Source organism: Nanorana parkeri, unplaced genomic scaffold, assembly GCF_000935625.1.
Source record: "Nanorana parkeri isolate BGI_ZX_2015 unplaced genomic scaffold, ASM93562v1 scaffold866, whole genome shotgun sequence".
NCBI lineage: Eukaryota > Metazoa > Chordata > Amphibia > Anura > Dicroglossidae > Nanorana > Nanorana parkeri.
Genome location: NW_017307134.1, coordinates 486,203 through 502,246, shown reverse-complemented (window position 1 = coordinate 502,246; position 16,044 = coordinate 486,203). Strand labels below are relative to the sequence as shown.

General features: G+C 49.8%; 1 protein-coding gene across 1 annotated transcript in view; it reads right to left on the bottom strand.

The window, feature by feature from the left end:
• The window catches only part of TCP1 (t-complex 1), a 16,959-nt gene extending 10,799 nt beyond the window's left edge, over positions 1 to 6,160 (bottom strand). The window contains exons 1-3 of the mRNA XM_018565617.1: positions 5,959 to 6,160; positions 3,263 to 3,348; positions 847 to 975 (exon numbers count right to left, since the gene is read on the bottom strand). Of these exons, the coding sequence (XP_018421119.1) occupies positions 847 to 975; positions 3,263 to 3,348; positions 5,959 to 6,022 (279 nt within the window). The 5' untranslated portion in view covers positions 6,023 to 6,160. The remainder of the gene's footprint in view (positions 1 to 846; positions 976 to 3,262; positions 3,349 to 5,958) is intronic.
• Positions 6,161 to 16,044: the final 9,884 nt, after the last annotated feature.

Here is a 16,044-nt window from a genome sequence, read left to right as displayed (position 1 = left end):
TCATGGATCAGGCCAGAAAAAAAAAAAAAAAAAAAAAAGGAGGGTGATACTGATCATAAGGAGACCAGATCAAGTACAGTTATAAAGGGTCGGAGTGTTGGTTTAAAGTATAAAAATATATCTTTATTAACAGTAGTTTTAAACATACTGTTTATGAAGCGAGTGTGTTAATGGTTGTACAATAATTTAGAAAGTTTCAGGTGGCAGTTTGTCAGTCTATGATATTGACTCATGTTTAAAACTACTGTAAAGATATATTTTTATACTTTAGACACTGCGACCCTTTATAACTGTACTTGATCTGATCTCCTCATGATCAGTATCACCCTCTTTTTTCTATACCAGTAAACCTATAGTTCAACTGTGTAGGTAGCAGTGTGCCTGGAATTCTGTTTAACACTGAAAGCATTTTTAAAAAAACACAAGGGCCTGTTCACATTAGGTGTATTGGTCCTGTGCTGGCAGCCTTGCCCAGAGCATTCCTAACACAAAGACAAAGCAATTTGCCTTGTTTTCATTCGGAACAATTCATACCACTCTGCTGTGAAGGTGTATGCTAAAAAAAAACTAAAAGGGTAGTATATTTTTCAGTGTGACAACATGATATTTAAATAAGATTTAACAGAAATAGAGAAAAAAATAAACAGTGTGATGTGCCAGGATCGGTGCATCAGTACTGTTCCTTCCAACACGCAGCAGTTGTACGTTCAGCACATGTGGCTGGGCACTGCCAGGGTTATACTGCCAGGGTGATCCAGTATCAGCAAGCCAAGTGGTTTTACTTCAGTACAACTGCACATAAATGTATCAATCTGTTTAGCCAATCTAAGGTGTCCATGAACTTACTACTGATGTCGTTCCATCTCCGACCTCATTGTCTTGCAGTTCTGCCAGTTCACAAAGGACTTTGGCGGCTGGGTGTTCCACTTCCAGCAACTTCAGAATGGTTGCTCCGTCATTAGTTATAGTTACATCCTGGAAGATTATACATGAAACAAATGTTTTTTTTTTGCTCATCACAATATATATCCATGCCGACTATGTTACTACACTTTCTTTGGTGCCAAGCGTTGCTTCAGACATAAAAAGGTCTTACTGAAAAGGATAGTTTTCATTAAACTAAAAGTAGCCCCTGCGAGTCAATCCTCATACCAACAGGAACTGCAATTTTTATATGCAACAAATGAAAAGGCAAACATGTAGTTTATAGCCAAACTCTGAAATATAATAATCATAGCACACTGGGTGCATAAATCAATAAAAAGCTGTGTGTGGAGGGCTGCTGCAAGGGATAAAAATCTTACACATAATGCCCAGCTTCCAGACCCTGCAGGGAGTGAGGGATGCGACTCGAGCAGTGAAGTGCTCAACACCAATTGCCCACCTCTCCGCGCTACTTGCCCATTCATAAAATGTATTGTATTTTTTTTTCTTTCAAAGAAAACAGGACATTGTCAGGTTGGGTGAGTATAACTTTTTTACTCCTAGACAAAAAGGAGCACTTAAAAGTAGTATCACAGGCTGGGTGTTTTTTGCTTTAATGCATTCTCTGCACAAGGCAAAAAACACCCAGCACTTTTCTAACCCCCCCCCCCCCCGGCAGTCACTAGTCTTCTCCGCCATGACTACATGGGTTAACCCGAACTTCCTGGTTGCAGGGGAGGGTACAGTACAGAGGGCAGAGGAGCCATAGGCTCCGTCTGCTTGGTCAAGTTGTGACTGCAAGGGTGAGGGCATGGCCGGACGCACACAGTTAGGTACAGCTGTGGCCGTGCATGTACGGGTGCATTCACAGCAGTAGCTTGCGGTCTGGATACCACTTGAGAATGAGGAAATTGAAAACCTCACCACCAAAGGTTTAAAAAGCAGAACTATAAGGTGAGTGATTTCCACTCACCCTCATAGTTAGAGCCGACCTGTGACAAAGAAGGTGACACAAGTCGGCTCTATCGATCGAGAGGTGAGAGAACACATACCATTGCTCGCTCACTTTTCGATCATCTCTTTGCAGAGAGCGGTGAAGGTCAGTCACTGCTCCGCGCAGGGATTCCCCCCTCCAATCCTCCAGCACTGAGTGGAGGAATGGACCGGGAAAGGGCGGGCACAGCTGGCTTTGCCTCTAGATGAGCAGAGCCAGCTGTCACTCACGCAGCTGGGTGATCATGACAGTATTGTCGGGATCCGCCCTGGCTCTCTAAGTATATTGTGGGGATAAGCCCACACTATACTAAGCTTTGGGTCACGGGAGGAGGTTAGTATATGTCTTCCCGTTACCCTAAAGAGAACTATGGGGAAAAACACTTACCCCATAGTTCTCTTTTAATGTCGCTTTATCCCTTGCAGTGTTGGAGTACCCCTGTTGCAAGGGTTAAGAATTTTTCCTCTCAATTCCTCTTTAAAATCATGCATTAAAAAACATTCAGGACCCAGTCACACCTTTATATTCTAGTACGTTAATACATGCAACACATTCTCAGTATGTACATAGTCTTCATTGTAAATGAACACCAAACCTAAATGCAGGTGTTCTGTTATTTCATATATAGGAAGAAGAAAAGACTTCTCCCCCTTCAGACAATAACAGATGTTGCTCTATCCCATTAGCATAGCCACTTATTCTAGGGAATGAAAAAGTGGTACTAAAATGGGACAATAGTAATAAAAAATGTTTTTTTTGTCAGGACACAAAACAAAACTTTATATTTTGTTTGAAAAGTATGATGACATCTTATTATATTTAGAAATATAAGCCACAGCTAAAGGTTAGAACATCGGTTTTTTTAAATCACGATAGGAGAGAACTATGGCCCCACCTTTTTTTGGACATAGTTCTCTTCATGGTCACAAGGGGACTGTTAGGGCCAATTATTATGCTCTTCCAGTGTTCTGTGTTAATGCACTTTGGGGCGGGGGGAGGGAATTAACAGGGTAACAAGTTCCTTGGTTAATTAGGAGTGATCTGGTCTGTGTTCTATGCAGAGTCTGACGCAGATTGACCTGAAAAAGGCTCATCTGCCTGATTATTGTGGCACACACCACAATTGTTGGGGCTTAGTAGTCATCTCCCGACAGCCCAACCAGACACTCATTATACCCACTGAACGACAAGGTAGCAAACAGTCCTATACATATTGCCCTGTCTCTGCACCTGATCCTGGCTTGTTGACATTATATAGGACCTGTACAGATTCCTCTGCCATTTGACTAGCAGTTTTAAAATGAAACCTACAAAGAAAAAAAAGTCAAACTTTTACACACTTACCCCAATATCGTCCACCAACATTTTATCCAGACCAACAGGACCAAGTGAGCTTTTCACAATATTAGCAATGGATGCTGCTGCCATAACTGGAAATAAAAAAAAAAACAACATTAAGGTTACACTAAAACTGAGAGGAAAAAAAAAGAAAAAAACTGACAAATGTAAACCCTGAAAGAAAGCAGCTGTAGGAGCCCAGAGGCTGCTGCATTACAGCCAAGTGAAAAAAACACCACAAAAAATCTGAAGCAGAGGTCCTGCACTAAGGGGACTCCCCTGAGTCCACAACACAAAAGGGCTAGTTGCCATGCATACACTTATGCAGGAAACCATAGGCAATTTAAACATTGATTTGGACAGTTGGGGCTGCCCTGGAAGTCCCCCGTCATGGGTACCCAGGTCCACTGACCCTTTGCTGTACTCCATGCCGGGGGGAAGCCCCTGCTCACTAGCACGAATGCCTAACAAAAAAAATAACAAACGTTACGATGTCCTGCTCGGCCGGAGGAAACACAAAATAACTGAAGTGTGCTAGGCTGGTACTCTTATTTTAGGTGTGGGTGATGCGTTTCCTGTTTCTGGTGGGAGGAGCCTATCTCTCTCATGCTCTCCTGGAAGGTGACTAGAGAAAACAAAATTAAGGTTATACTACTAAAACTGAGAGAGAAAAAACGAAAAAAAAACAGACAAATGTAAACCCTGAAAGAAACAAGAATAAATTACTAAGCAACACACTGTAAACAATTCCAGTACAAAGGTTTGCTACATTGTACTACACAAGTACTGTTTTGTGTTCTGTTATTTCACATAGAAGATAGACATCTTCCCATTCGGATGATAACTGGTTTTTATTCCCCATTAGCATAGCCGCCAGTTCCAAGCAGTGAAAAAGAGGTACTAAAATGGGGGGATAGGAAAGAAATCCTGTACTCAAAACATTAAGGGGGGGGGGGGGGGGTGTTTCTTGGCCATTTGTAACAAACTAATATATTACCACTAATGATGGGTGTTCTATCTGTGGCTGCAGACCTTTCTAGTCACAGCTCTAGTACAAAGACAGTAACGGGTCACTCACCCAGCACAAAATGGTTAAGAGTGGAGAAGGAAGGTGAAGTGTGTCGCAGGAGCAATGCACAGCCTCCTGCATGGCCTACCCCCTTACCCCATAGGTGCATACCTTCTGTTTTGGGTTGACATCTTCCCAGTTGCAGATTCCTGTGAAAGGAAGACGCTGCTTCACGGGGTTTGGGGCTCACATTAAAGCTGCCCATACACAGTTATATTTTCTTTGTTCAACCTGCGGGCTGAGCAAAGAAAATATAAGAGATTCCTCCTTCCATGCTTATGAGCATTGATCAAGGAATCCCCGGCCGTTTCCATTGTATTCCGACAGCAGCCTGCCATTTAGGTAAGCGGGGGGGGGGGGGTTTTGAAACCACGTTTTATGTTATATCCCAAATATGGATGCAACATAGAACAAGCTCACAAAGCTGGACTATGCCTTTGAGGGCCAGCTAACTCTTTGGCAATCTGCGACCACGCGGCAATCGTGCACGAAACCGCACAGCCGCTGATCGAGCTGGTGGTGTTATTCTTTTCTAATGGCACCCCAGTCACAGCAGGCAGATTGCACGGTTTCCCACCCCTGCAATCTGGCCCCAATCACGACTGAAAAAGGCCACACATCGTGGGTCACAAACCTCAGCGACTGCCACGCAGATATAACTCCACTGAAATCAATGGGGCTGCACGGCAACCGCACGGTCTAGGGGCGCGTGTCCCTGGATCGCCCAGGTGTGAACCTGGCCTCACTGTTTAGGAACACTCCTACCATACTGTGTTTGGCAAATACAGAGGCGATTGTGTAGAAATTGTACAAACCAGATTGGAAAGTGCGACTAGTTTTAGGAAGATTTTCTGTCATTTTGTTCCCCTGTGACAACTGCACAAAGAGGAAATCTACTACAAACAAGTGTAGATTGCTAGGGGGGTCTTGTCATCTCGCAGGGTCTTGTCATCTAAACCCACAATAATGCACATTGCATGCATTTGTCATGTGTACAGACCCCATAGAAAAGAGCAAATCATCTTGTCATACATTTAATTGCTGAGGTGAAAAGGGCCTAAAAAGGTTTCGGCTGCAGTTAGGCCTCACTCCCACTGGTGGTAAAAATAGATAGTTCATCCACAAGTTTACCATCCCCCACCCTAACATGGCACAGCATATTGCACTTGCCAGGCAGTGTTGTTCGCTGAATACAACAATTGCAGACAATGGGACCTCGCCGCAACGGCATGCTGATTGCAATGCAGTATCATCTGGTGAACTCCTATAAACTGGCTCTCAATCACCCTCGTAAGTGCGATTCACTACAGATCACTTTCTAGAGGGTGATAAACGTCTGCCACACATACTAGGACTACAACACGGCACTGCCAAGCACAATGTAGAGATGTCTTTAGCAGATGTCCCTGTGTGGGGAGTGTATGACTACAAGGAGCGATCTATGGAGATCCCTGCTCAGCTAAAATGAAGCACGTCTAATCACAAACCCCTGATACCGGGCACTGGCGTACATACGGCAATACAAAGATCAAGGCCTCCGTGTTGCACACATCGCACCCGGCATGGTCGCACCTTCCCCCCCCCCTTCATTGTGATGAGACTGGGGCCCCTCTGACTCAGTACGTGTATTCACCATTCTGGCTCCTGACGGCATCCCCGGTGCTGCGCTCTCCGAACACGGCTAACGGGCCTTCCATGATGTTGCTGCTGCACGTATCCCGGCTACAGACCCGCTACAACGTGCTCTACAACCGCCGCCCAGCCCCACTGCACGATGGGTAACCCCGCCCCCTTCACGGCTGCAGAGTCACTAGGCCCCGCCCAATTCAGACACCCCTCAAGTTCCACAAGAGGGAAAGAAGGCACAAGAAGATGGGCGCGTGTCGTGCCGGGAGCGAATGAGTTAAGAACGTGTCTACGTCATAGGGTAAGGGCGTGGTCGGTGAACGTACAGCGCACAGAATGTTCTAGGGCCGAATTGGTGTACGCGTGCACGTGTGATGTGCACGAAGATTCTTTCTGTTACACGCTGCACGGGAGCGCGCGTCAGTTCTTTCTGGGCTGTGACGTTACTGTAACGAGTAACGACTGAGATAAACGGATGTCATGTTCTCGAATCCTAATGAGCGAACACTCCTCACACATAACTCACCTAACAGTTTGGTTTTATATTTACAGACATCCCAACCTGCAAGGACTTAATTTAGGCCCTGCGAGATTGCGCTGCGATCATTGCGGCTTCATGCATGATCGCCGTGCAATCCTGGAATTGTGCGCAAATGCTAACAGCGCTTGCGGTGCCATAAGAAATCCACCCGGTTGCTGCAAAACGATTGTGTGCAGCCACGGCTGTAAAAAAAAAAAACGTTTTGCTCATCGCAAAAAAGGAGCCTGAGTCTTTTTCCCTTGGTCCCGGATATGATCCCATTAAAGCCAGGTTCACACCTGCGCGATCTGTGACCGAGCAGATTGCCTGCGGTCACGGAGTCGCCCGCCACTGCTGATCACTCTGGCGATGCCATTATTTTCTAATGGCAACCTAGTCGTGTGGGGCGGATCGGGTGGTTTACCGCTGTGATTCCGCCACGATCGCAGGTAAAAATTCCAGTGCCGTTTGTCGCAAAAAAGTACATGCAGGCTGGCTATGGCACCCGCCCACTGTTGCTGTCAATGTGGGCATCAGGGAGCCCCTAACTTATAGCACGAGACTTCCGCAGCATCCCGTAGCGTTGGGATGTCTGTATTTGTGTATACTAGACCTCATTTAAAATACTGGGTCAAGTTGTGGAGAACTCACTTCCAAAAATATATTGATACGATAAAACAAGTCAAGAGATACAAATGCTTAGTGATACAAATCCCTGTGAACATTGAAATCACTGCACACAAAAAAGGGAATGAGGGTGCTTGGTCCTCTTCTGAAAAAGAGGGCCACAATATCCTTGAACATCCCAGAGCGCAAGACTCCTGACAGGGGCAAGGCACTCTAGTCCACCTAGCCGCTAAGCCAGACGGACCCTGATCCTTAGGGACCAGCCAAAGCCAGTTCACCAAGCACTAGGTAGGGACTCTCCCGAGGAGAGAAAATTGTGTGTGGGGGAAGGAAAAAGACCCGTTGTGGCCACAGATCCTCCTCACCCCAACATCAGGGCAGGCCCCTGAAAACCTGCACCCTCTGTCTCGGTGGAGTGAGATGAGGTAGAAAAATGGTGAAAGTCTTAGAGACTGGTGCGGGTCTCACCAAGGCTGTGCGGGTCCCACCATGGATGCGCGGTCTCACCAGGGCTGTGTGCGGGTCTCACCAGGGGTGCGTTCAGATCTCACTAGGGCTGTGTGCGAGTCTAAGCAGGGCTGCGTTCGGGTCTCACAATGGCTGTGTGGTCTAACTAGGGCTGTGTGTGGTCCCACCAGGGCTGTGGGGTCTCACCAGGGCTGCATTTGAAGGCAACGTGCGCTGCGTGCGGGTCTCACTAGGGCTGTGCTGTCTTAACATGGCTGTGCGGTTCTCACCAGGGCTGTACTATCTAACCAGTGCTGTGTTTGGTCACACCTGGGCTGCATTCAGGTCTCACCAGAGCTGCGTGCGAGTCTGACCAGGACTGTGCGGTCCCAAAAGGGCTGCATACGGGTCTCATCATGGCTGTACGGTCTCACCAGGGCTGCGTTCAGGTCTTACCAGGCTTCTGCCTGCTGTTCTTGTACCACGTGGACAGGTCTTTTGGCTAGTCCTGGAGCAATATTTTCGCACTCCGGCCCCTAAGGCCTGTCAGCGTTGTGCACTGGCACTAGATTATTTATGCACTTTTTTTATGCACGATTTGGCACTTTGACTCTCACAGATGACGGACAGTGCAGGTACCTTAGGGCCTGTTCCTGAAGTTTGGGAGGAGGTTCTGTGACCTACACATGGGCCCCTCTGCCTTCTCCCACCTGGGGGTCTCCCTTCGGGTGAGCCCCCAACCTAGTACTTGGTGGACCTGTTTCGGCAGGTCCCAGAGGATCGGGGTCCGCCGGCCTCCGGGTTGGTGGGCCTGAGTCATTCTTGTACCTGTCAGGAGCCTTGCACCCCCCGGGGGATCAGGAAAATTGTGGCCCTTTCATTAGAAAGGACCAAAGCACCCTTGTGCATGTTTTTGTGTGTTGTGATTTCACGATTCACTTTTTTTGTTTACAGGGGATTCATTTCGAGTACGCTCCTTGGGCTAAAAAAAAAGAAAAAAGTTGCCTTCACGGTATTGACCTTGGCCTGTTCTTCAACTAGGATCCTGTCTTCTGCCTGGTACTGCATCGCCTGCCTGGTATTCACACGGGCCTGTTCCTGACCTCCCCTCCACCCGATCTTCAGTTGTCAGATCTGCATCCGCTGCATTGTCTGCCAATCTACAGTCATCAGATCTGCATTCTCCTTGTTGCCTGCCAATCTACAGTCATAAGACCTGCATCCACTGCATTGTCTGCTAATCTTTAGTCATCATCTGAGCCTGCACTTCTGTCTTCAGGCACTCGTGCCCCTTTGTACCCCGATTCCCCTGCTCTGCTATCCAGGGGTCTTGGGACCAGAAATGTAAGACAGGCCTTACTCATCACTTCAAGCTCCGAAAGGTACGTAACAGCTGCATTTGGGTCTCACCAGGGCTGCGTGCAGGTCTCATCATGGCTGTGCGGCCCTACCAGGGCTGCTTTCAGTTTTCACCAGGACTGCGTGAAGGTCTCACCAGGGCTGTGTGTGAGTCCCACCGGGGCTGTGCGGGTCTCACCAGGGCTGTGTGCAGGTCCCACCAGGGCTGTGTGCAGGTCCCACCAGGGCTGTGCTGTCTCACCATGGCTGTGTGGTCTTACCAGGGTTGTTCAGTCTCACTAGTGCTGCGTGTGGGTCTCACCATAGTTGTCCGGTCTCACTAGTGCTGCATGTGTGTCTCACCATGGCTGTGTGGTCTCACTGGTGCTGCATGCAGGCCTCACCATGGCTGTGTTGGGCAGATGCGGGTGGCCGGGTCTCACCAGGGCTGTGTGTGGGTTTCACTAGGGCTGTGCGGTCTCACAATGGCTGTGCGGTCTCACCAGGGCTGCATGCGGGTCTCACCATGGCTGTGTGGGCAGATGCGGGTGGCGGGATCTCACCACGGCTGTTTGGGAGCTGGGGTCTTACATAGCTGTGCGGGCATTTGCGGGCGGCGGGAAGGAGGAGAAAGAGATGTGTGGCTGGACCAGCGCTGTACACAGGCTCAAGCTCATCCACAAAACAAAGCTCTTTGAGGATGATATTTTACGGCATCCTACCTCCCCTTTTATCTCTTTGACCAACTAATTCTCCTGCCTCGCCACTTTTGCAGATATTTCAGAACTTAATGTGAATGCAGCTGAATAAAAAGCGCTGAATATCTTTCTTAATATCCATAGACTCTTGGCATCATGCCTGCTTCCAAGGTCAGCCCAGGCCCCCCTGCTGACCTGATGGCCAGGTTGAGGGGAGCTGCCTGTACCCCCCTTTTGGCCGCCCTGTCCATGCTTGCTAAATGGCATGTGCTGGTGAGAAGTGTGTTGTCTCTACAACACCTCGACTCTGTGTCTGTGGCATCGCTAGTGGAAGGAGTACAGATTGGTTACATAGATCTGATTAAACTACGTAAGCCACATCATTACCATTTTTATTTTTTTTTACAAATTCTTTATTTCGAGAAGGTTTTCACAATTTTCCAAGGGTAGCACAGAGGGGGGAAAGGGAAGTACAAAGAATACATAAAAAATACAAAGTCAGAGACTCAAGGTATCACAGTGGCCCCACATGGGCCCATGGGGGCAAGGTGAAGGAAGCAATGCAGATTAAATGAAGACATGTACATCCAATTTGGCCCTTGCAGGAATTGTAGGAGATATAAGCGAGGACCCTGGTTGTGTCATTAACAAAGGATAGCAAAGAGAGGTGTTCAGGTTCTTCAGCCAGGATTCTACAATGTAGGTATGAAATCGGGTCTCAGCTCTATCTGAAAGCAGAGCAGCATCGGGGTTGCGGGGAGATAGGGAGGTAGGAAGGAGGGGGGTATGAGGAATACACGGTATGGAAGGTTGGGGGGGAGTAAAGGAAAGAGGGGGATTCAGTGTAGGTGGGGAGGAGAGAGCGGAGAAGAGGCGTAGGGTGTGTTCTGTCCTGGAGATCTACCCAGTGTGTCCTTGGTGTAAGGCCGCATACTCTGGAGAGTTGAGAAATTTAATCCAGTAGAACCAATTGCTCCGGAATTTGGCTGGTGTGTTGTTGAGTGAGCTCGTGAGGTCCTCCATGAGGTATATGTCATGTACCCTGTCCAGCCATTGGTGGATGGTGGGGGGTTCAGGTTTCTTCCAAAGGCCCGGGATGCAGGCCCGGGCTGCGTTGATCAGGTGTCGCACCACTGAACGTTTGTATGTCTTGAGTGAGGTAGTGTTGTGGTGTAGGAGGAAGAAGGCCGGGTCTCGAGGTACCGGGGAATCAGTGAACCGCTGGATTGTGACGTAGACCTGATCCCAAAAGGTTTGGATGGAGGGGCAAGACCAAAATATATGTAGTATGTCAGCATGCGGAGCCCCGCATCGCCAGCAGTGGGAGGATGTCTGTGGGAACATAGAGTGTAGGAGTTGAGGAGTCCTGTACCATCTGGTGACCAGCTTGTAACCTGACTCCTGGTATTTATTGCTGATCGACGATTGGTAAGAGAGTGTGAGGAGCTTCCCGCTTTCCTCCGAACTAAATCGGATTCCCAGGTCCTCCTCCCATTTCGTAAGGAACCATGGTTTCGGGTCAGAAGAGCCAGAGATGAGTTGTTTGTAGCACATGGAGAGAACATGGTGAGCAGGATCCTGTCGGGTGCATTCCGACTCATATGGAGTCAGGGCTCTGAAGAGCTGCGCGGGGGGTGGCAGTGATCTTAGGAAGTGGGAAAGTTGCTGAGTTCTCCACGGGTCCAGAGGTGCGGGACCTTGGCGGGTGGGAACCCTGAACCCTGAGGACCAGGAAGCCCCCGTCAGGAAATTAAGTGCCCTTTCTTTACCCGGAGATTTGAGAGTTCGGAGTTTGGGGTCCTCCGATCCCGGTGGGAAGGCTGGATTGCCTAGGATCGGGAGCAGAGGTGAGGGGTCGGGAGAAAGGGCGTATTGGATAAAGGTGGATTTGGCTAGCTGCAGCGTGGGCATGATGGTGGGATGCGTCTGTACGGCTTGTGGCAAGGGTGAGGAACACCAAGGGAGGCCTGAGAGTGGAACATGAGAAAAGGATTGTTCAAGGTCCGTCCATAGTTTGGATGTTCGGTTACGGCACCAGTCCACCACACGAGTGAGGTAAACTGCCATGTAGTATAAGTGGAGGTCAGGCAATCCCATACCCCCGGAGCGTTTTGGCATGTGAAGGATATTATATTTGAGTCGGGGAGGTTTGCCCGCCCAGACGAAGGAGGTGAATAGGGTTCTCAGTCGTCGGAAGAAGGACGACGAGATCCTTATTGGTAGGGCTTGGACTGGGTAGAGAAGGCGAGGAAGTATTGATTGCTTAAGAATATTACACCTCCCCATCCAGGAGAAAGTGCCCTTAGACCAAGTCTTGAGGTCGGAAGTGATAGCGGTAAGTAGCGGTGGAAAGTTGAGGTGGTATACCTGTGAAAGGTGTCGCGGGAGATGTACTCCCAGGTATTTCAGGGATATCGGGGACCACTTAAAAGGGAAATTGGTTAGCACCCGTTGCAGCCGGGGTCCCGAGAGGGAAATGTGCATGGCAGATGATTTGTGCGAGTTGACTAAGAAGTTGGAAAGTTCGCCGTACTTGGCTATTTCGGATAATAGTAGCGGAAGGGAGACATCAAGGGAAGTGAGGAAGAACAGAAGGTCATCTGCGAAAGCGGCCACCTTGTGTTGGGCATGTCCCCTCTGGATCCCTTTTATATCAGGATTAGAGCGGATAGTTCTGAGGAAAGGTTCTAGGGTGAGGATAAAGAGTAGGGGAGAGAGGGGGCATCCCTGGCGGGTGCCATTCGAAATGTGGAAAGGAGGAGAAAGGACCCCGTTCACTCGGACCCTCGCAGAAGGGTTGGAATAGAGCGAGCGTATCCAGGTCCTCATGAAGGGGCCCAGACCAACCGCGTCCAAAGTGGAGGTAAGGAAATCCCAGTCTACCCTGTCGAACGCCTTCTCCGCGTCGGTGGACAGTAGGACGCAGGGAGGGGCGGACGACAGGGCAGAGTGGATGAGTCCAATGGCACGGGTGGTATTGTCCCTAGCCTCCCTCGTTGGGACAAAGCCTACCTGATCTAGATGTATCAGATCTGGTATATGGGGGTATAGACGGTGATAGAGAATCTTGGCGAATAGTTTGGTATCGACGTTTAGGAGTGAGATGGGTCGGTAACTAGGGCAAAGGGTAGGGTCTCTGCCCTCCTTAGGAATGACCGTGACGTGGGCAAGGAGTGATTCGGGTGGGACAGGATCGCCCTCCCGCAGAGAATTGAGGGCCGATAAGAATGGGCTCGAGAGAAGGGGCAGGAACTGTTTGTAGTAGTGGAGAGTGAATCCATCAGGGCCAGGGGCTTTACCAGACTGGGAGGTTTTGATGGCGCGTTCAAGTTCAGGGGGGTGATCGGGGATTCTAATAGCGTGCAGATGGAAGGATCCAGGGTGGGCATGCCTGAGTCCGCTATATATTTGGTTATGCATGTCAATCGTGGATTAGGTGTTTGGGTGAGGGTGGTGGGGGATAGGTTATATAAGGACGAATAGTATTCGCTGAAGGCGGAGGCAATGTCTGCGGGCTTGGTGAATCTGGTATTTGGTTGTTTAATAATGAGGGGGATATGGTGTCTGGCATGGCATTGACGTATGGCTCTAGCCAAATATGCACCACATTGGTTGCCGTACTCATAAAATGAGCGTCTACACTTGGCAACGGAGGCCTTGACCCGGTCGAGGCAGTGAGTCCTGAGTTGTTCCCGCAAGGTGCATAATTGCCTTCCAACTGTCGTGTCCACTTGGGTCTTATGTCTGGATTCGAGGTGGCGAATCTGGGTGAGGAGTTCGGTGATCAGGGTCAGTCTCTGTTTCTTGAGCCTAGCGCCGTGAGCGATAAGGATCCCTCTGATCGTCACTTTGTGGGCTTCCCACACTGTGTAGGGGGGACACCTCCGGGGTAGCATTTTCTGCAAAGAAGAGGCGCAAGTCATGCTCCAGGGAGGCGGAGATGCCGGGGTCGTGCAGAAGAGACTCGTTGAGCCTCTACTGCCACGCTCCCGGGGGAGGGCCAGCGACGGAGAACGTGAGAATGACCGGGGCATGATCCAAAAAGGTGATGTTTCCAATATCTGTGGTAAGGACACGTGGGAGCTGATTATGGTGGACAAAGAAGAAGTCCATACGGGTATAACGCTGGTGAAGATGGGAGAAAAAGGTGTAGTCTCTCGTCGAAGGGTGCTGTATGCGCCATACATCAGTTAGTTGGTGGTCGAAGAAGCACTTTTTAATACGGTTCAACTTACTGAAGGGAGGAGGACGCGGAAGAGTCCAGGCGAGGGTCGAGGACAAAGTTAAAATCCCCTCCCAAAATGAGGAGCCCCTCACGAAAGTCAGCCAGACGGGACAGGACTCGTGTGAGAAAGGTGATTTGGTCGTGGTTTGGCAGGTATACGTTGGCTATAGTAACTGTTTGGGAGTCAATAGTGCCTTTCACAAAGAGTACCCGGCCTTCTTCCCCAGCATAGTTATCTAGAAACAACCATGGGAGGGAATGAGAGAGAACAATGCTAACGCCTCTTGAGCGTTTATCGGGCGAGCTGCCCTGGTATACGGTGGGATATCTTCGGTCACCCAGTCGGGGTATATGGTCAGTCTGGAAGTGGGTCTCTTGGAATAGCGCCACGTCAATTCGTTGGCGGTGGAGGTCTCGGAGAAGCATCGTGTGCTTTTCCGGAACATTGAGCCCTCTGGCGTTTAGGGAGAGGACCTTAAGAGGGGGCATCTCCAAGGACCATAGGGGGTATAGACTGGAAAGGAGAAGAAAACTGAAAAAGGAGGGGAAGGGGGAGTGGTAGAGGGAGGAATGGGAGGAAGAAGGAGGAAATGAGAAAGGTGGGTGAGTGGGGGGTAGGAAAAGGGGGGAGGGGAAAGAAAAAGAGATGTGCGGGAGTTTAGTTGAGGGGGTTGCGGGTGACAGCAACTAAAGTGCTGGAGAACCAGCCAGTCGGACCGCCACAGGTCCTACAGGGGAGTCAAGGGTCCGCGAGGGCCGGTGTGGTACCGAGGGCCTATGTGGGGGAAGGTGGTGGTACGACCTGCGAACCGGGAAACACAGTAGGGGTAAAACCAAACATTATGAGGTGCTACCCTCGAGCCAGCAGGAATCGCATGAGGAGGGACATGCGAACATGTTCCCAACGTCAACAACAAAGGCATCAATCATGGCATAATTAAGTGTAAAACAATAAACTAAAAAATTACAAACTCTGATAACAACAGTAACATTTGCAACAGAAAATGTAACGGTGGAGTGGACACCCCATAATATGTCCTCCTAGGAGAGCCCTCAAGGTGGGCGTATATTGCCAGGATCCAGCGAGAGACTGAGGGGGTCTCGCTAGTAAGGGTTCCTCAGGAGAGTCCGGGGATGAGCTGTGATGTCAAGTGGGCAAGTTCTACTAGGGCATAAAGTGTTCTCCGGTGGTGATCGTCAGGGTGTCCAGCTTAGAACGGCAGTATCTGAGACCGGCAGGGGGTGATGTGTAGTGACCGGGAGGATCAGGGTTCGTTAGCTGTGGGTGCAGGACGGGAGGCCCTGGGCCTTGTCCAAGAGGTGCTGCGGCGGTGGCGCCGTTGTGGTAGAGGTCGGTGTTCTGTGTCTAAGTCGGGGCTCAGCCAGTTCGGTATCTCCACCGGTGACTGCTCCAAAAACGCGAAGAGATCTTCCAATTGGGTCGGGTGGCGTAGTAGGAAGGACCGGCCATTGCGGCGCACATTCAAGCTGAAGGGATATCCCCAGGTATAGAGGCCTCCGGCCCGACGAATCTCAGCGAGGAGGAGTTGTAGGGTCTGTTGCATCTGAAGCGTGCGGCGGGAGAGGTCCGGGAGGATGGTAATGTCCGCTCCATCAAAGGGGATGGGGCCCTTCTGCCACTCCGTGCGCATGATGGCCTCTTTTTCAGCAAAGAAATGCACGTGACAGAGGACGTCCCTAGGCCTCAGGTCTCCGTCGGGTCTAGGCCCTCCCACGCGGTGGACTCGGTCTATCTCCAGGGGGGAGTTCGGGGCCTTGTCTAGGATGGTATTGAGGATGGCCGTAACTGTAGGGCGGAGGCCTGCCGACGTGGTAGCCTCCGGCAGCCCCCGTAGTTTCACATTGTTCCGTCGCGACCTATGGCTGGTCTCCTTACTCCCTCCCCTGGCTGCCTCTCCTCTTTATTCTCCAGAAAAACAAATTTGCTGTGTGTGACGCTAGTGTTTGGGTTTCGCTTGAACAAAAGGTGGCAACCCTAGATAACTCCCCACAGGGAGACGCTGTTTGCCCGGTCCACATCTAGTCGGTCTAGTGGTTGATTTCCAGCTGCGCCCATTAGCACTAACCGCCCTCTTCTGGTGCCCACAAATTGATGTCCACTTCAGTATTAGAATGCTAAGGAAACAGGTTATTGAACATCTTCTTTGGGAGACAGGGTATAGGGGTTCCAGGTGTCTAGGGGTAACCATCAGAAGCTCCAGACTCACCGGACCTTGT